Consider the following 14837-nt stretch of genomic DNA (forward strand, 5'->3'; position numbering starts at 1 on the left):
TTTCATTGATTTACTGGAAAACTATAATAGATAGAATGAATCCAATGAATGAATTAATTCACAACGACACAACTACGAGATATTCCACAGTGTCCTGAGATATTTGAATCCCGGGACACGGCGATTTGATTACACGAAATCCGAATTTTGTTTTTCGCTGCAACTAAACTCTCAATGTGTACAGGTTATCAGCATGAGGTGGTTTTCGTTGCGATTACATTCGCACATGATATGTGTGTCAAACGTGTTTTGTTTTCTCCACGAAAATCTCGACTCATTGATAAAAAAAAAACAGACGCGTCCCCCCCCCGCGTACACTCGACGAGATAACGACGAAGTTATTTTTGTTAAACAGAGATCGTTTCGGACTCTGACCGAACGCCTAATGACTAATTTATCGACAACAAAATTGTCCTGAAACAAGGAAAGTTTCGATTGCAGAAAGAAAAAAAACTTGCGCTCTCTGCATTTATATATATATATAAATATACAATTTACGCTTCGTTAGAGAAATAACGCTTAGTCGAAATAATAGAATGAAAATTATACTGAAATCTGTATTTCTTTTATCGGGTTTCACGTCGCACGTGTACGTTTGCTTGGTCGGTGTTGTGTTGTGTTGTACGTTGGAAAAGGAGCGATGAAAAGGACGGACGGATGGAGGAGTTTGGTTTGAGCTACATAATGCGGTTCTGTTACAACAAACGAAAGGAGAAAGAATGGAAGAACAACAACAATACGTACACAGAAATAAACTGGTGATAGAAGGAAGAGAAGAGAAGTTCAACACCATTGAACCCGTTTAAAATGCTTTGAAATTTCGTTTATTATCAAGTTGATTTTTGTCATTATAATTTCGTTGCTTCTTCAAAGTGTTATTGAGTGAATGTAGTAAAGATTTTTGATTACAGTTGAAGGCGAATGCGTCATTTCGGTGGCGATAAAAGGTTTTTACTTATTCGTTTCCATTTCGCTATTATTATGGTCCAAGCGTTAAAAGGTTACGAATTCGCGTGTATTCAAAGAATATTAGTTCGTCTGTAACCCAAGAGCTTATATCTATAAACGAGTAGAGCGAACGAAAACGATTTTTACAACGTTCAAAACGTGCAAGATTAACGCACAACAATAACAATTAAATATAACAAAAAGTTGAATTTGTAAACGAAAATTTGTGGTGGAGGAGGAAAACACATAGAATTTGTTATTTAGTAAATATTATCTTGTTTTTTTTTGGAGCCGATTATTATCTGCGTGCCACGAAGTGCAAACATAATTGAGAGCGTAGCGCGCGATGAGTGTGCGAAAATATATTAATATAATAAAAGATTTATTAATAAACACAATACAGAAAAAAAATAAAGGACGAAATGAATGAGTTCAAAGGGGGATTATTTCCGTCGCCCCCCTCGAGATTTGCTCTCTATTTAAAGTGCAGGAAGTTGTAGCGAAGGGGGGCGCTGAAAACAGAAGAAGAAAAAAAGAAAGAAGTACGAGAGAGTTAGTGTAGATTACGTTTTTCGGAAGTCCATGCGATAACTCTCTCTCTTTCTCTATATATATATATATAGAGAGAGAGAGAGAGGGAGAGAGAAAGTGTGCGGAGAGTAGTAAATAAAAGAGAGAGGAGGATGATTTTAAGGATAGAATTTGAAGGGAGAGAAAGAGAAACATGGACGGAAATAACTCGGAATAAGGGCGTAGTAGAGTGGTTTCCAAAGTTACGAAACAAACAAAAGCGATAAGGACGCATTTCCATCTTCGCTCATTATTGATAAAGTGCATTTCGTTTTTAACTTTAATTGGAAGATTAATCGTTTCGCTCTTGTTAATTCCGCCCTCGCGTTTGTTTTTCTGCATTGCAACTCTCTTTTATCTTTATATTATATTATTATTTTTTTTTCTCTATACAGTTCTAAAAATACTCGTGCTATAGATGAATGGGACGGAATTACATAGGCAGAAGGAGATGAAGAAAGAAAGGAAAGGAAAAAAAATAAAAATAAGACGCACGTACTTCTCGGTTTGTTTGGTGGGATCTGCCTCTAAAAATAAAGTGTTTACGAATGATCTTAGAAACGAGTTCCTAATAAGGAGCAGCCAGCAAGCAGCAGTTCGTTCCTAATCGATGATGATGTTATTACTTAATACCAAAAAGTCTCATCCGCATTTCGCGCACTCTATATATATTTTCGTTTCAATTTCAATACTATTTCAACAGTTTTTTTTTAATTGTTGATTGTTCCATTTCGATTGTGCACTTTTCGCTGTTAATTTGTGTGTTCGACGAGTCGCGTGCGTCAAACGATTGGAAAAAAATAATAAATAAATAAATAAAAGCTTGCGCAAATCATTTGAATGGCAAATTTTAGAAGTCGCAGCATATTATTTTTTCTTTTCTTTTAAAGCTAAACAAATAGATTCATAACTGCATTTACTTTTTTTTTGTCATGGTGATTTCAGTCAGTAGAATTAGAGATTGTTTATTTATCGATTAGAAACAAACGGCATTGGTTGTTAGGCAACGAATAATAATAATAATGATAATAACAATAATGAAAACAACATTGAACGTTTTGCAATTTGCAAAATAATAATTCGATTTCGACTTTTGAACGAGTCTGCTTATTCGATGATTAAATAACACGCCCTCTTACGTAATTATTTTGGTTTTTTATTTATTATTTTTGCTTTTGTTTTGAGAGTGTGCCGTGGTGATCGTGAAAAGTCTAGTAATTAAGAGACCACAAAAGCTCGATAATTAATCCAACCCGGGTTGTGCTAATCACCGTGAGGAAATTACGTTAATTTCGAGAGCAGAAACCACGAAGAAGAAGAAGAAGACGCAATTAGTGAGAGATGGGCGGGCATCATCACTAACTAACTACCTTCTTTTTTTTCTCTTATTGTTGTTGCTTTGTTTTTGTCGGTACATAATTATAATCGAAACGGCTGAGAAAAAAAAAACAAAAACTTGATTGTCTCTCTCTTCTTTTATTTTTGTTGTTGAAAATTCGTTGATTTCCTTGGAGATGGCATTAGCAGTTCTAAAAATAGTTGCGCAAATAATGCAAAAAAAAAACTGATAAACGCAGATAAAGCGGTTTTTGCATTGTGCACGGGATTTAGAAGAAAACAAAAAGGGAAATCTTAACTGAAACGTATATTCAATTAAGCGATTTTTTTCAGTTTAAGAAATAGAGAGTTTTCTTTAGTTTCTGTAAGAGATGTTGAGAGAGAGAATTAGAATTAGATTAGATGATGATGAAGTGGATCTATTTCGTCTCTTGTTGTTTTATTTTTTTTGCTGGTTCTAAATCTGTGAGTGTGTGTGTTTGGAAAACAAAAAATTTGCGAAACATTTGAATTCGGAGGCAATGACTCGCGACCGCGGAGTGGAAACGTACGTGACGCAACAACGGTTCTCCTACGGTTATGTAGAGAGACGCGCGCAATTTTTTATAAAAAAAATCGAAGTTTGCTGCTGTTCCGGATGTTTTTGTTTCTTTGGATCAAATTAAACGTCGTTCGATTTGTTTCAGGTGCGACTACTAGATACAATTATCGCTTATTTCGAAACTTCGCGTCGAATAAACATTCATTTTGCAACAAATTCATATGTAATAAATTCATTAAAATCTCTTTAATTAAGGCCAAAAGGTTATGCAAATTATGTTTTTTCTTACTTTGTTACTTATCGCTTACTTATTGATAAAACTGATGTAATAATCGTCAAATTTCAATCGTTGCTTTGGTGAGAGAAAAAAAAAGAAACAAACACGCAAAAGTCCTGAAAAATTATCCTGAAAACATGAAATTTGTTTAGTTTTTTTGCTCAGTAATCCATAACATTAGATGTTTTTGTGTCGGTGACAATGATAATCGTAAATTTCGCAAACGTAACGTTGAGTATCAATTACTAATTTACTGACCAATGGATTCTAAATTAGAAACACGCTGTATACGCACTTGATGCTGCTGTTTTATTACACATATACGTATATATATATTGTTCTGTTGTTTCGTTGATCGTCGCCCACTCCGCGTAACAATTGTTCGTTAGAGTGTGCTCGGCTTGTTTACTTGAAAATCTAGTAAACAACATAATCAAATATCATGCAAACATCCTGGAGGCTGGACGGCCAGAAACGGAGTGAGAGCGAGAAAATTAGACTGTGTTTGTGCACGTGCGAAAGAGAGAGAGAGAAAGATAAAAGTGTAGACTGGCTCCAAACAGAAGGAGAGACGTAATTGCGCAACGCGCTCATTATTTATAGACAAAGAGTCGCGGAATTAGAAGGCGTCGTCATTCCATCGCTATCGCTTACCATTATTATACCATTACGTTTCCTATTATTTGCGGATAAACAAGTTCGTACTTGAGGGATAAAACGAAAGTTGAAAATTACGTCAAAAGATTTTTTTTTTGTGAATAATCGGTATTTCTGTGCGTGCAAACAATAGACACACACTCTTTGTAACATAGAAGAAGAAAAAAGTGAACAGAAACGACAAAGGTCGAATTCGAACGAAACGCGTTTTCTGCGCATTTTCTCAATTCTCATTAACTTCTCTACATTGTTGCATAATTCTTAATTACTTCAACGCAAAACACAACATTTGATTTCGAGTTGTTGAAAATTTCACTTATTTCGCAATCGAAATAGATGAAAAGAAGGCCTAAAAACAATAGAACAATCAATCGAATCCGCTCAATTGTTTTCGATTGGCGAAATGCGACTGTAGTTGTGAGCGATCAATCGAAAAAAAAAAAAACAAAACAAGAAAAACAACAACAACAAAAACAAAATGTTAATTGGAACAATTTTCAGGGATGGAACAAAACAGCAAACAATTGATTTCGATTGGTGGCCAATGGGAAAACAATTGAAAAATTCGATTCGATTGATGCTGTCACTTTCTGAAATGGAATAAGAAATATGATTCGTAAGGAAACGAAAGAAACGTTACAATAAATAATGAATCAATTCAATTAACAACTCTTGGAATTTTGATTAAAACTAGTTTGCAGATGGGATATATTGTATTTTTAAACGTTTGCTATTGATAAGTAGTTTCGTGTTGTAAATTTAGTTGAATTCCGATAGTAAAGTCAACAATCGGAAGTCGAATTCAGGAGATAGAGAAATGTGTGTGCGAGCGTCACTGATAAATTGAAGCGTTGGAGGTTGGAGATATACGCGTTTTTAGGAAACGGAAAAATGGAAAAATAAACAAGATCGAAGCGCCGTGGCGCTATTGATTTTGGCGTCCTGTTTACGAGCGGAAAATGTATATATATATATGTATAATAAAATAAAATTGCGTTGGTAAGCAACAAAGCGCGTGGGGGCGGATCTGATGATGATGGGTGGGGGTGGATAGGGATGAGGAGACGGGGTTTCCAAGGAACGAACAAACAAGTCGTAACAACAACAACAACAACAGCAGAAGCATGCGAGTTTATGAGGGAACGAGAGAGATGAAGAAAAACGAAAACAATTTTGTTTGCTGTTGTTTTTAAACGGGGGTGGTGGTGGAGCGAAACGTAAACAAAGGAAATTTATTTTTTTTTTGTTCTTCGAAGTGGATACACCTGTTGATTTGTTTACGTGAAATTTCCCAAATATGTACATAATAGATAGATTCAGCAGGATCGCGCGCACTCTCTGTATGTGTTTTCGCGTTTGTGTGTGGAAATAAATTCACAAACAAATTAATCATACTTGTTTTGCGTGACACGGTCTTGTACACACACACATAAATCGAGAAGCCATTGATAAACAATGAATAAAATAACAAGGCGAATGCTATCGAAGTCGTCTTCTCTTGTTTTTGTTTTTTTTTTAAATTTTATACTACTTGATCTTTACTGAATTGATGATGGTCAAATTTTTTAACATTTCTTTTTCTTTTCTTTTTGCAGAGCACGTATGGCAGGTGACGCTTCTGAGCCGCGGACTCGGAGCGTCCGAGAAATGCTTCGGTTTCAAGATTCCGGACGGCTCCATCTACAGACTCTGTCTGACCGATCAGACCCTGAGTCTGATCAGGATGGACGACGAGACGCTCGAGATGACGCTCACCCTGAACAGCATCCGGAGCTGCGGATCCCTGAAAAATTTCTTCTACCTCGAGGTAACTACCTACAACATCTTCTTCTCGAATACGCGATTTGGGTCATAGCCTACTCCATACAATATATAGTTGAAGACTTAACCAACTCCCTTACCCTCACATCATCAACGTGGGCAGAGAAGTCTATCGATTTTCGCTCTTGCCTTCTCTTCCCACGTCCCACTGACGCATTTACGACGGGAAAACAAGAAGAAAAAAACCGGATTCATCCAGGAAATTGCAACAACAATCAATTCGCCTAAATTAAACGTATCCACTAAATGTTTACGTACGTAAAACCGCGCGCTGTGGTCACCGTTTCGACCGCAAACAATTTGTCAAAAGGTTAACTCTATATATATATATATATATAAAAGACACAATCGCATTATCGAAGGTCGCGACGTTTAAAAATACGAAAAAATCGCATATCAAAAAAAAAAAAGAATAAAGCATAATTATGCAACACAAACCGCAAAAACAAATATTGTTGCAAAGTGAATTATGTAACGCCTACTTGTTATTTTTTCTGCAACTATATTATTTTTCGACACATTTTTTAACTGTTGAACCGAAATTAACCGTTATTAAAATGTCGTTCCGTTTTCGGTTTTTTTAAATTCAGCGATTTCGGTTTTTCGAAAAATAATTGTTGTTGTTGTTGTTGTTTATGAATTGGATAAAAAGAAAATGTGTTGCGGAACAAACAGGAAACGCGAGAGCAATTATCAATGAACCCGTCGCGACTTTATCGCGTCTCGTTTCTATAAATTACTTTTTCTATGAAAAAAAAAAATTAAAAAAAAATATTGTAGTAGTATAAAATTATGAAATCGATATCTCCAACGTTTTAATTTTAAAATTTTTAGTTTAAATTCGTTTTTCAGGCTGGAAGGTCGAGCCTAATCGGAGCTGGCGAACTCTGGATGGACTGCGAGGATGGTAACATCGCGCAGAACGTCCACCAAACGGTCATCCAGTGAGTACACGAAAACATAATTATTAATTTGTTTTTTATAATTCATTTTTTTTTCCAATTTTCTTTTCGATTCTCATCTCATCAACCAACCAAAAGGAAATGTTCGAAGCTTAAGAAGTTGTCTGACGCAATGTCTCTGTTCAACTCGATGTCAGCGAACAGCAGCAGCAGTCGCGAAGAGCTCGCGCCGAAGAGCAGGAACAGATCGAGTTCGGCAACCGAATCCTCGAAGCCTAACGCGATGCCGCGAAGGCAGACCACCTCGGGAGCCCCGAAACCGAACATCTATCAGCAAGGTAAGAAATCACGAAGGAGACAATCGTAACTTGTGCAATTGACGCGCCGGAATCGAACTACGGCTGCGGCGCGGAATATTCCTCGAGTAAACACGCAGCTACTGAAGCGGTGTAAAGTTTAGAATGTTTCCAGTTCAATAACAAAAACAAGTCTATCGGCGGCAATTCACATACAAACACACAGCACACTCGTTGTAAACATTCACCGCAAACAATGCACAAACACAGAACAACAATCGCCGGAGGATCTCGAATAACAATCATCGACAAACAACAACAACATCATCATCTTACTCTTTCAACTCCAAATAAATCCTCTTCATCTCTTCGTTATCATGAATGTGCGTCGTCGTTTCTCGTTACGCCAACATTAACAAGATAATAAAATACAATTATTTTTTAAATTTTTTATTATTGTTATTTCACAGGTGGACGTGTGCATGCATGAATGTAAATACGAAACTGGTTTTAGAAAAAAAAAATCAATAAAAATTACATTACATTATCCAGCAAAATACTCGAGTTTTATTCCTTTTTTCTTTGCTTGCATCTATTTTAATAAATCGGAATTTCTTAGATTTTTTTTGAATTATTTTTTTTGTTGTTTGTTAAACGTTGCAACAATATTTGATTGTGTGAACGAATGACGTTGACGTTGATGATACCTGTTTCGGTTCAAAGTCCGAAATTATTAATTACTTAATTATCTAAATGTTAAACGAGTTTTTTTTTTTGGTTTGTTTCGTCTTCTGCGTTTTGTCAACACGATTAATATTGCCTCCATCTCTTTGGAATCTGTTGAATTACTTTTGACGTAATAATAGTAACGATTGGTAAATGTCCGCGAGGAATGGTAATTACGAAATGACATCATATCAAGTGTAGCTGTGATTTTTTTGAGAATGATTCATAGTGAAACAAATGTGCGTGCGTCTCTGCAAGCGTTTCGAAAAAGAAAAGGCGGCGGCGGCGGCGACACATAAACATTACGCAATGCGAGACGGCGGACAGGAATACGCGAGACACTGAAATAGATATTTTTATTTTAAATCCAGTCGGTTTCGTCAAGAAAAAAAACAAAAAAAAAAAGTAAAACAAAATGAGAGATAGATGGGGCGACGAGCGTTAGAATAATGGTAATAATGATTTTGAGAAGAATGAAGGGGTTGGGGAATGGAGATGTTAATGCGATGCACTTCTTCGCGCCGTATTGATCGGTGGAGGGTGAAGAAGAAGGAATGCGAAAGAAAACGCCGTTCCATTACGCAAAGGTCGCAGCGTGCCATTCATTCGCCGCACGTACACCTATATATGAGTATACAGAACACATCTATATAGTGTATAGTGTGTATATATATATATGTGTGTGTTGCAAGAGTATAATTGGAAGCATTCCATCTCGTTGTTTTGTTGGATGAGAGAAACGGGAGGCGCGGATTAAGAGAGTGTTATGCAAAAGAGAAGAGTATTAGTAGTATTCTCTCCTTTTGCACGCTCTAACCGAGTGATGGTCGGACCTAAAAACCGAACAGCTTTATATAAATATGTCCGCTCGCTCGCGGATGTTTCTCAACTGAATCATCATCATCAACAACATCTTAATAATCATCGTCGTCGTCGTCTTCAAAACTATGCGCATTCATTCTAATTCCATCCGCACAGGAAGGAATAAATTCGCTCCTCTATTATTAAACGATTCCATTCAATCTCCAAATCCGTTTCGCGTACTCTACATAATCCAATTAAATCTAATCATTAAAATTCCGATGATTGTTGCTGTCGTTTTGTATTTTACACCCCCCCGATAGACTTGATGTAAGAGAACTCATTCTCTCTCTTCTATTTTGTTCTTTTCAGTAGTTTTAGTGTCCTTTACCTTACAGATCACACACCTAACGTCAACGAAACACCTGTTCCTCCTTGCACGACAACAAATAACACAACTGGTATGGAATCTTGATATACGCGAGAGACGAAAGAAAAGAAAAGAAAATTAAAAGAGAGAAATAAGTCGCAATCCTGGGAGGGCAAAGTCTACAAGCGGCCGTTACCTAATTAAGTGATCTCGAATTGGGGACAGATGTTGTTTGCAGGATCGCATCTTCTCTGTTTTTCTTCTTTTTTTTTCCGTTCTTCTTATGTTGTTGTTCGCTGTTGTTTGGTCGCTAAGTGCAATGTTATTATGATATAGCTTTAACGAATTTCACTACATCACTACACATTTCACTCATTCACACCTGATTGCTTTGATTTCTTTCCCATTCATTTCCATTCAACCCTCTCAAATTGGTTTGGCTTCTTTATTTATTATTTTTAAATGTTTATTGTCTTTTTTAAATTTATTTTACATATATTTTTTTTCTTTTATACGCAGCATGTACATATATATTAATTGCAGCTATTGGCATGCATCAGCATTCTTTTTGTCCACGTGCGGTTTTGAAGCTCTCGCAAAGACGACACTCTATTGCTGGTCTGTTAGGGATGTGTGGCTTGCAAAAGAATCTAAAATGTAAGGAGACGTGGTCACAATCATGTTCTGTAGTACTAGTAGTAGTAATAGTTTAGTACTTTATTGATATTGTTGATGTTTGCCGCTGCAGAACGCAAAATTCGCATCGCTGCTTCGTCGATTCTGCTTTGTACACACATTAGTTGATCGTCTATCGGTGGTGGTTTTTTTTTGCTTAAAGCTTCTTCAACTTTAACAGTTTATTATTTAAATTGCACGCCTCTTCATTTGCTCACGAGATTTCTAACATCAAATCGAGTCAAATTTTCAATCAAAATATAAACTATCATCTATTAGTTTACTGTATATAACAAGAGATTTATTGGTTTGATATTAGATGTCCTCACTAAATGAATTGTTGTTGTTTCCATTTTTGGATTTTGTTGTTCTCTTGTAAATAAATACTTGTGTTTGTGTGTGTATTTATAATCGTTTTTGTTGAGTTCGTGTGGAAAAGTTGTTGGGAGGTTTAAAAACTGGAGGAATCTTTCTGTTTTTTTTTCTGTCGCAGCTGGGAATAGTAATAATGTGGCTTGGCCGGGAACAGTGAGCCATCAACGCACACGTTCACTGCCTCTAGCTCATCCCGCACCTCTCAATACTGAAACTACCACCACAACCATCACCAACACCACAACCTTTAATCCTGTGCGAACTGCCGCCAAACGCTCGACAAATCAATCCTCCAAATGTATGTATCATTTCATTCACTCTCTCTCATTCATTCTTATGGTTATTTATATCTCTCTCTCTGAATTAACACTCTATACCAGTGGTTCTTAACCTTTTAGTAGCAGCGGTATTTTCATGAAACTGCAACAATGAAACATTTTTCAATTGATTTTGGATTTGGACTGAAGCAGCGGTCGGGGAACTTTTGTTAACAATTACCCCAAAATATTCTGAATAGAAAACAATCAATGTAAATTTTAAATAAACATTATTTATTGAATTAATTGCCATTTACATATTTATAAAAAAAAAAGTTACATGAAAATAGTAAACAAATAGTAATAGACAAACAAAATGAAATTCTTAAATTGGGAACAAACCAAAAATTAATTGAAAACTTTCCCCCTTCAGGTTTTTGGAAACATGATGTTGCTTCATGTTTGATATAATTACTTCAAAATTGGGACTTTTTGATGTTAGGGAAATTTGAATATACAGTCTTCGGCGTTTAATCGATTTCTGTTTTTCGTTTTTATGTTCGTTAGAGTGGAAAAGCCTTGTTCACTGAGGTAGGTTGTTGCAAATGGCAGCAATTTTTTTACAGCCTCCTCATGTGCAATTTTGAAAGCCTTTGCAGCCTTTGACAACCAAAAAGACGACAGATTTGCTTTGGTCTCAAATTGAATACAGTATTGGATGGAAGTTCAAGAATTGCCTCTGCCAAAACCTAGAGGTTCTTCTGGTATGTTAGTAATTTCACATTTAAAAGGATCTACTACCTAATTCACAGTTTGTACATCAAGATCTGAAAAGTAATCAGAGAACCGCTCTCTGAGTTTGGTAAGATGAAATTAGAAAAATTTCCCTATTATCCAAAAAAAAATCATTTTTACCCCATTTTGGGTTCCCCGGCCGCTGAATTAGATATACTAATTAACAGTGGGTTGCATATAATGCTGCAATTCTAATACAGCGCCATCTCGATTCATCATTAAAACCAAAAGTTATGAAATAATTTGTAATGTTGTTTTTTTTTTTTGTTGTTGTTGTTCCAGAATCTGGTGGAGAGCAAGCGAGCGCTCGAACGGCGGTGGCCGTGTCTGGGCCGACGTCCGTTTCGGTGGCGGCGGCGACTGCTGGATCAGGTGCACGAGAATGCGCCGGCTGCGGCAAACGCATCACCGAAAGGTTCCTCCTCAAGGCGCTCGATCTCTTCTGGCACGAGGACTGTCTCAAGTGCGGCTGCTGCGACTGCAGACTCGGCGAGGTCGGTTCCACCCTCTACACCAAAGCCAACCTCATCCTCTGCAAACGGGACTACCTTAGGTAACGAAACAATCACAAATTTTCAACTTTCAACTTAAAATGCTTCGGGGCGAGTGGAGAGGAATTAAAAAAAAAAAAAATAGAACGGTTAAAAAGGCTGCCGTATTTTAATGAGGGAATTAATAATAAATCGCCGTTTTATGGCGACGTGATAGGAATGGAATCTTATTCCGAGTCAATTTTGTGTAATGTAATTTTTATGGCGGGCGCCCGCTATGGCCGTAAATTTTATAGCAATCTACGGCGAGGAAATTGCACGACAAGAAACTTATAAATATTGGAAACTCCGAATGGGACTCGCTCTGTCCTCCCGCCGTTTCCTAATCACCACCACCACCAACCACCGCCGCCTCCGACTCTGCCGCCGTCTCGCACCGTTCAATTCCAGACTGGACCGAAACTCATTTCTGCTCAGCCTTACTTACATTTATTCCCCATAATACACGAAATAATTAAGGAACGGACGCTTAAACACAGACCACTTGCCAACTTTTAAATTGAAAACTATTCAGCGACATCTGTATTCAAAATATTACACTATTTTTGACATTCTATATTAAATACATAATTTCAGTTGACTTTGTGTTACTTGTGTTTTAATACATGATATTTGGCAAGTACTTATTAGCTAATTTTATAGCAAGACATTTACCATATATAAAAACAACGTTTAATTATAATTCTTTGTTTTCGTTCTGCTGCAGATTATTTGGGACAACGGGATACTGCGCGGCGTGTAATAAAGTGATTCCGGCTTTCGAGATGGTGATGCGGGCGAAAAGCAATGTTTACCATTTGGAGTGTTTCGCATGCCAGCAATGCAACCACAGGTATTGTAATGGAGTTTCCACACCGAGCGCAACCATCGCCTCCCTTTTCCCCAACCCCAACGACATTTTAGGCCGCTTCCTTTGGCGCGTCTGCAACCACCCGGCAACAAGGAATTATAATTCCGTTTTAATTGCATTTCGCTAATGCTGATGCGTTAACGACGTCTCTCTGCAGCCCCACAAACATCCACTTAACATCTCCCCATCTCCAACCTTTATTAGCCAGTTCGTTGTTATTCCGGTTTCTCAATAGCATAGGCCACCACAAATACATTATTAATTTAACATCTAGACAACAATTACATTTTAACCCTATTTTTTTGTTTGTTTTATTAACAAAACGCTACAATTTTATAAATTTGAATTCAACATTACATATATACCAATTTGCGTCAGAAAAGAACTAAACCTAACCTGACCCAAAATTAACCTAGCTTTAAGCAAATTTGACAGACTTTTAACCTAAGTCAATGTGACTTTGACGTTTACTATTTCATCAATGATTTTCGTCTTGAAACTTTAGAAATTAATGAAATCAAATTAAATATTTTTGCTATCAGATTTCGTTTAGAGAATCCGTTGTTTACGTTCTCATCCGTGTGTATATTGAAATATATAAAAAACAGATATTTTTTTCGTTCGTTTCGCATACACTTTATTTCTATAAATGAATGTATAGATTTTTAATTAATTCAATTCAATGAGTTCGAAATTTAAATTGGATTTTTTTGTTGTGCTGCAGTAGCAGCAGCAGCAGCAGAGCACCAGGATTTTATTTTATTATATACACTTTTTTTTCGCGCTCTGCTGTATGTATAGTTGTATATGTATGTATATATAAATCACAATTGGATTTAAATCAGATCCGTATCGCGTCCCAAATTAATGTCGTAATTATCTTTTACAGTAAATTGTTTCATATGTTACTAATTAAAATCGAGCCTGCACACACCCCGACACCACCCCCTTGACACGTACCGGGGGGGGGGGATGGCGCGAGCGTTTGTTTTTGGGGATGTGCGAGAGCGAGATGCGAATAGAGGGCGTGCAAATTAATTGAATTATAACGCGAACACGCGAGAGAAAGAGAGAGAAATTACGACCCCCCCCCTAAAAAAATACGAAATTAAAAAAAAAATTGGTCGAGTGTGTGTGTGTATGTATGCGCACGAAATAAAATAGATTTTGTTATTTTTTAATTTAAAAATTCAATTACGAAATTTAAAAAATAAAGGGGGATTTTGAGCGCGCGTGTGTGTGTTGTGTTAAAGCCCGGCGCATCCGCCGATATTTGATTAATTTCTCGTGGCGCAAACAAGACGAGGGTAACAAAAAAAAGCAAGCGATGCGTCGAACAATTGAACGATACAATATAGAAATTGGGCTGATATCATGTTTTTTGTTTTACAGGTTTTGCGTGGGCGATAGATTCTATTTGTGCGACAATAAAATCTTATGCGAGTACGACTACGAGGAGAGGCTCGTCTTCGCGAATATGGCCTACAACCCAAGCAGTTTAGCTCACATACGAAGGCAAGTCAATAATTTACAGGTATGCCCCCCTATTCAATTAGTCGATAGATAAGTCATGTAACGCACACATTACTACTATATGTTTGTTGTTTTCTGCGAATCCCATTTTACGCAGTGCAATTCCATAAACCACTTGGAATTGCAGCGTGTAAAGTTGGCTGCCTATTACGCACTACTTGCCACGTAACTTTTTATTTTACAAGTACTAAATTTTTGAACAAGCATTACTTGGCAAGTAACGTGTAATGTGTAGTTAATTAATATCATTTTACACAGTGCAATTCCATAAACCTGTTGGAATTGCAGCGTGTAAAGCTGGCTGCCTATTACGCACTACTTGCCACGTAACTTTTATTTTTGAACAAGCAAGTAACGTGTAATGAGTAGTTAATTAATCTCATTTTACACAGTGCAACTCCATAAACCACTTGGAATTGCAGCGTGTAAATCTAGCTGCCTATTACGCACTACTTGCCACGTAACTTTTTATTTTACAAGTACTAAATTTTTGAACAAGCAAGTAACGTGTAATGAGTAGTTAATTAATCTCATTTTACACAGTGCAATTCCAT

The 14837-nt window shown here is 36.7% G+C and overlaps 2 protein-coding genes across 4 annotated transcripts; both read left to right on the top strand.

Annotated features, from left to right (window-relative positions):
* The first annotated feature begins 4020 nt into the window (after positions 1 to 4020).
* On the top strand, positions 4021 to 10702 carry LOC108560280 (insulin receptor substrate 1-like). Of its 3 annotated transcripts, XM_017917753.1 has the most exons (6): positions 4102 to 4153; positions 5927 to 6138; positions 6987 to 7096; positions 7193 to 7392; positions 9276 to 9338; positions 10416 to 10702. In XM_017917753.1, the coding sequence occupies exons 1-6, from the start codon at positions 4117 to 4119 to the stop codon at positions 10685 to 10687; spliced, it is 894 nt and encodes a 297-aa protein (XP_017773242.1). In that variant the 5' UTR covers positions 4102 to 4116; the 3' UTR covers positions 10688 to 10702. The 3 variants fall into 3 exon arrangements, with proteins under 3 accessions (XP_017773243.1, XP_017773242.1, XP_017773244.1); XM_017917754.1 differs by lacking the exon at positions 9276 to 9338 and having other exon boundaries at positions 4021 to 4153; XM_017917755.1 differs by lacking the exons at positions 9276 to 9338; positions 10416 to 10702 and adding an exon at positions 7821 to 7907.
* A 23-nt stretch (positions 10703 to 10725) lies between these two features.
* LOC108560279 (LIM domain only protein 3-like) lies at positions 10726 to 14395 on the top strand. Its single transcript, XM_017917752.1, has 5 exons — positions 10726 to 10783; positions 11550 to 11579; positions 11632 to 11902; positions 12607 to 12732; positions 14143 to 14395. Exons 1-5 carry the CDS (start codon positions 10726 to 10728, stop codon positions 14315 to 14317), a joined length of 660 nt encoding a protein of 219 aa, XP_017773241.1. The 3' UTR covers positions 14318 to 14395.
* Positions 14396 to 14837: the final 442 nt, after the last annotated feature.

Source organism: Nicrophorus vespilloides, unplaced genomic scaffold, assembly GCF_001412225.1.
Source record: "Nicrophorus vespilloides isolate i.1.1-1 unplaced genomic scaffold, Nicve_v1.0, whole genome shotgun sequence".
Classification (NCBI taxonomy): Eukaryota; Metazoa; Arthropoda; class Insecta; order Coleoptera; family Silphidae; genus Nicrophorus; species Nicrophorus vespilloides.

Bases quoted from the DNA above. Each gene is read 5' to 3' on its own strand.
- LOC108560280 (XM_017917753.1), top strand. From the start codon at position 4,117: ATGCAAACATCCTGGAGGCTGGACGGCCAGAAACGGA. The intron at 4,154-5,926 runs GTGAGAGCGAGA...TTCTTTTTGCAG, and splicing joins GCTGGACGGCCAGAAACGGA to AGCACGTATGGCAGGTGACG. The intron at 7,393-9,275 runs GTAAGAAATCAC...TTTACCTTACAG, and splicing joins ACCGAACATCTATCAGCAAG to ATCACACACCTAACGTCAAC.
- LOC108560279 (XM_017917752.1), top strand. From the start codon at position 10,726: ATGAAACATTTTTCAATTGATTTTGGATTTGGACTGAAGCAGCGGTCG. The intron at 11,580-11,631 runs GTTATGAAATAA...TTGTTGTTCCAG, and splicing joins ATTCATCATTAAAACCAAAA to AATCTGGTGGAGAGCAAGCG. The intron at 11,903-12,606 runs GTAACGAAACAA...GTTCTGCTGCAG, and splicing joins TGCAAACGGGACTACCTTAG to ATTATTTGGGACAACGGGAT.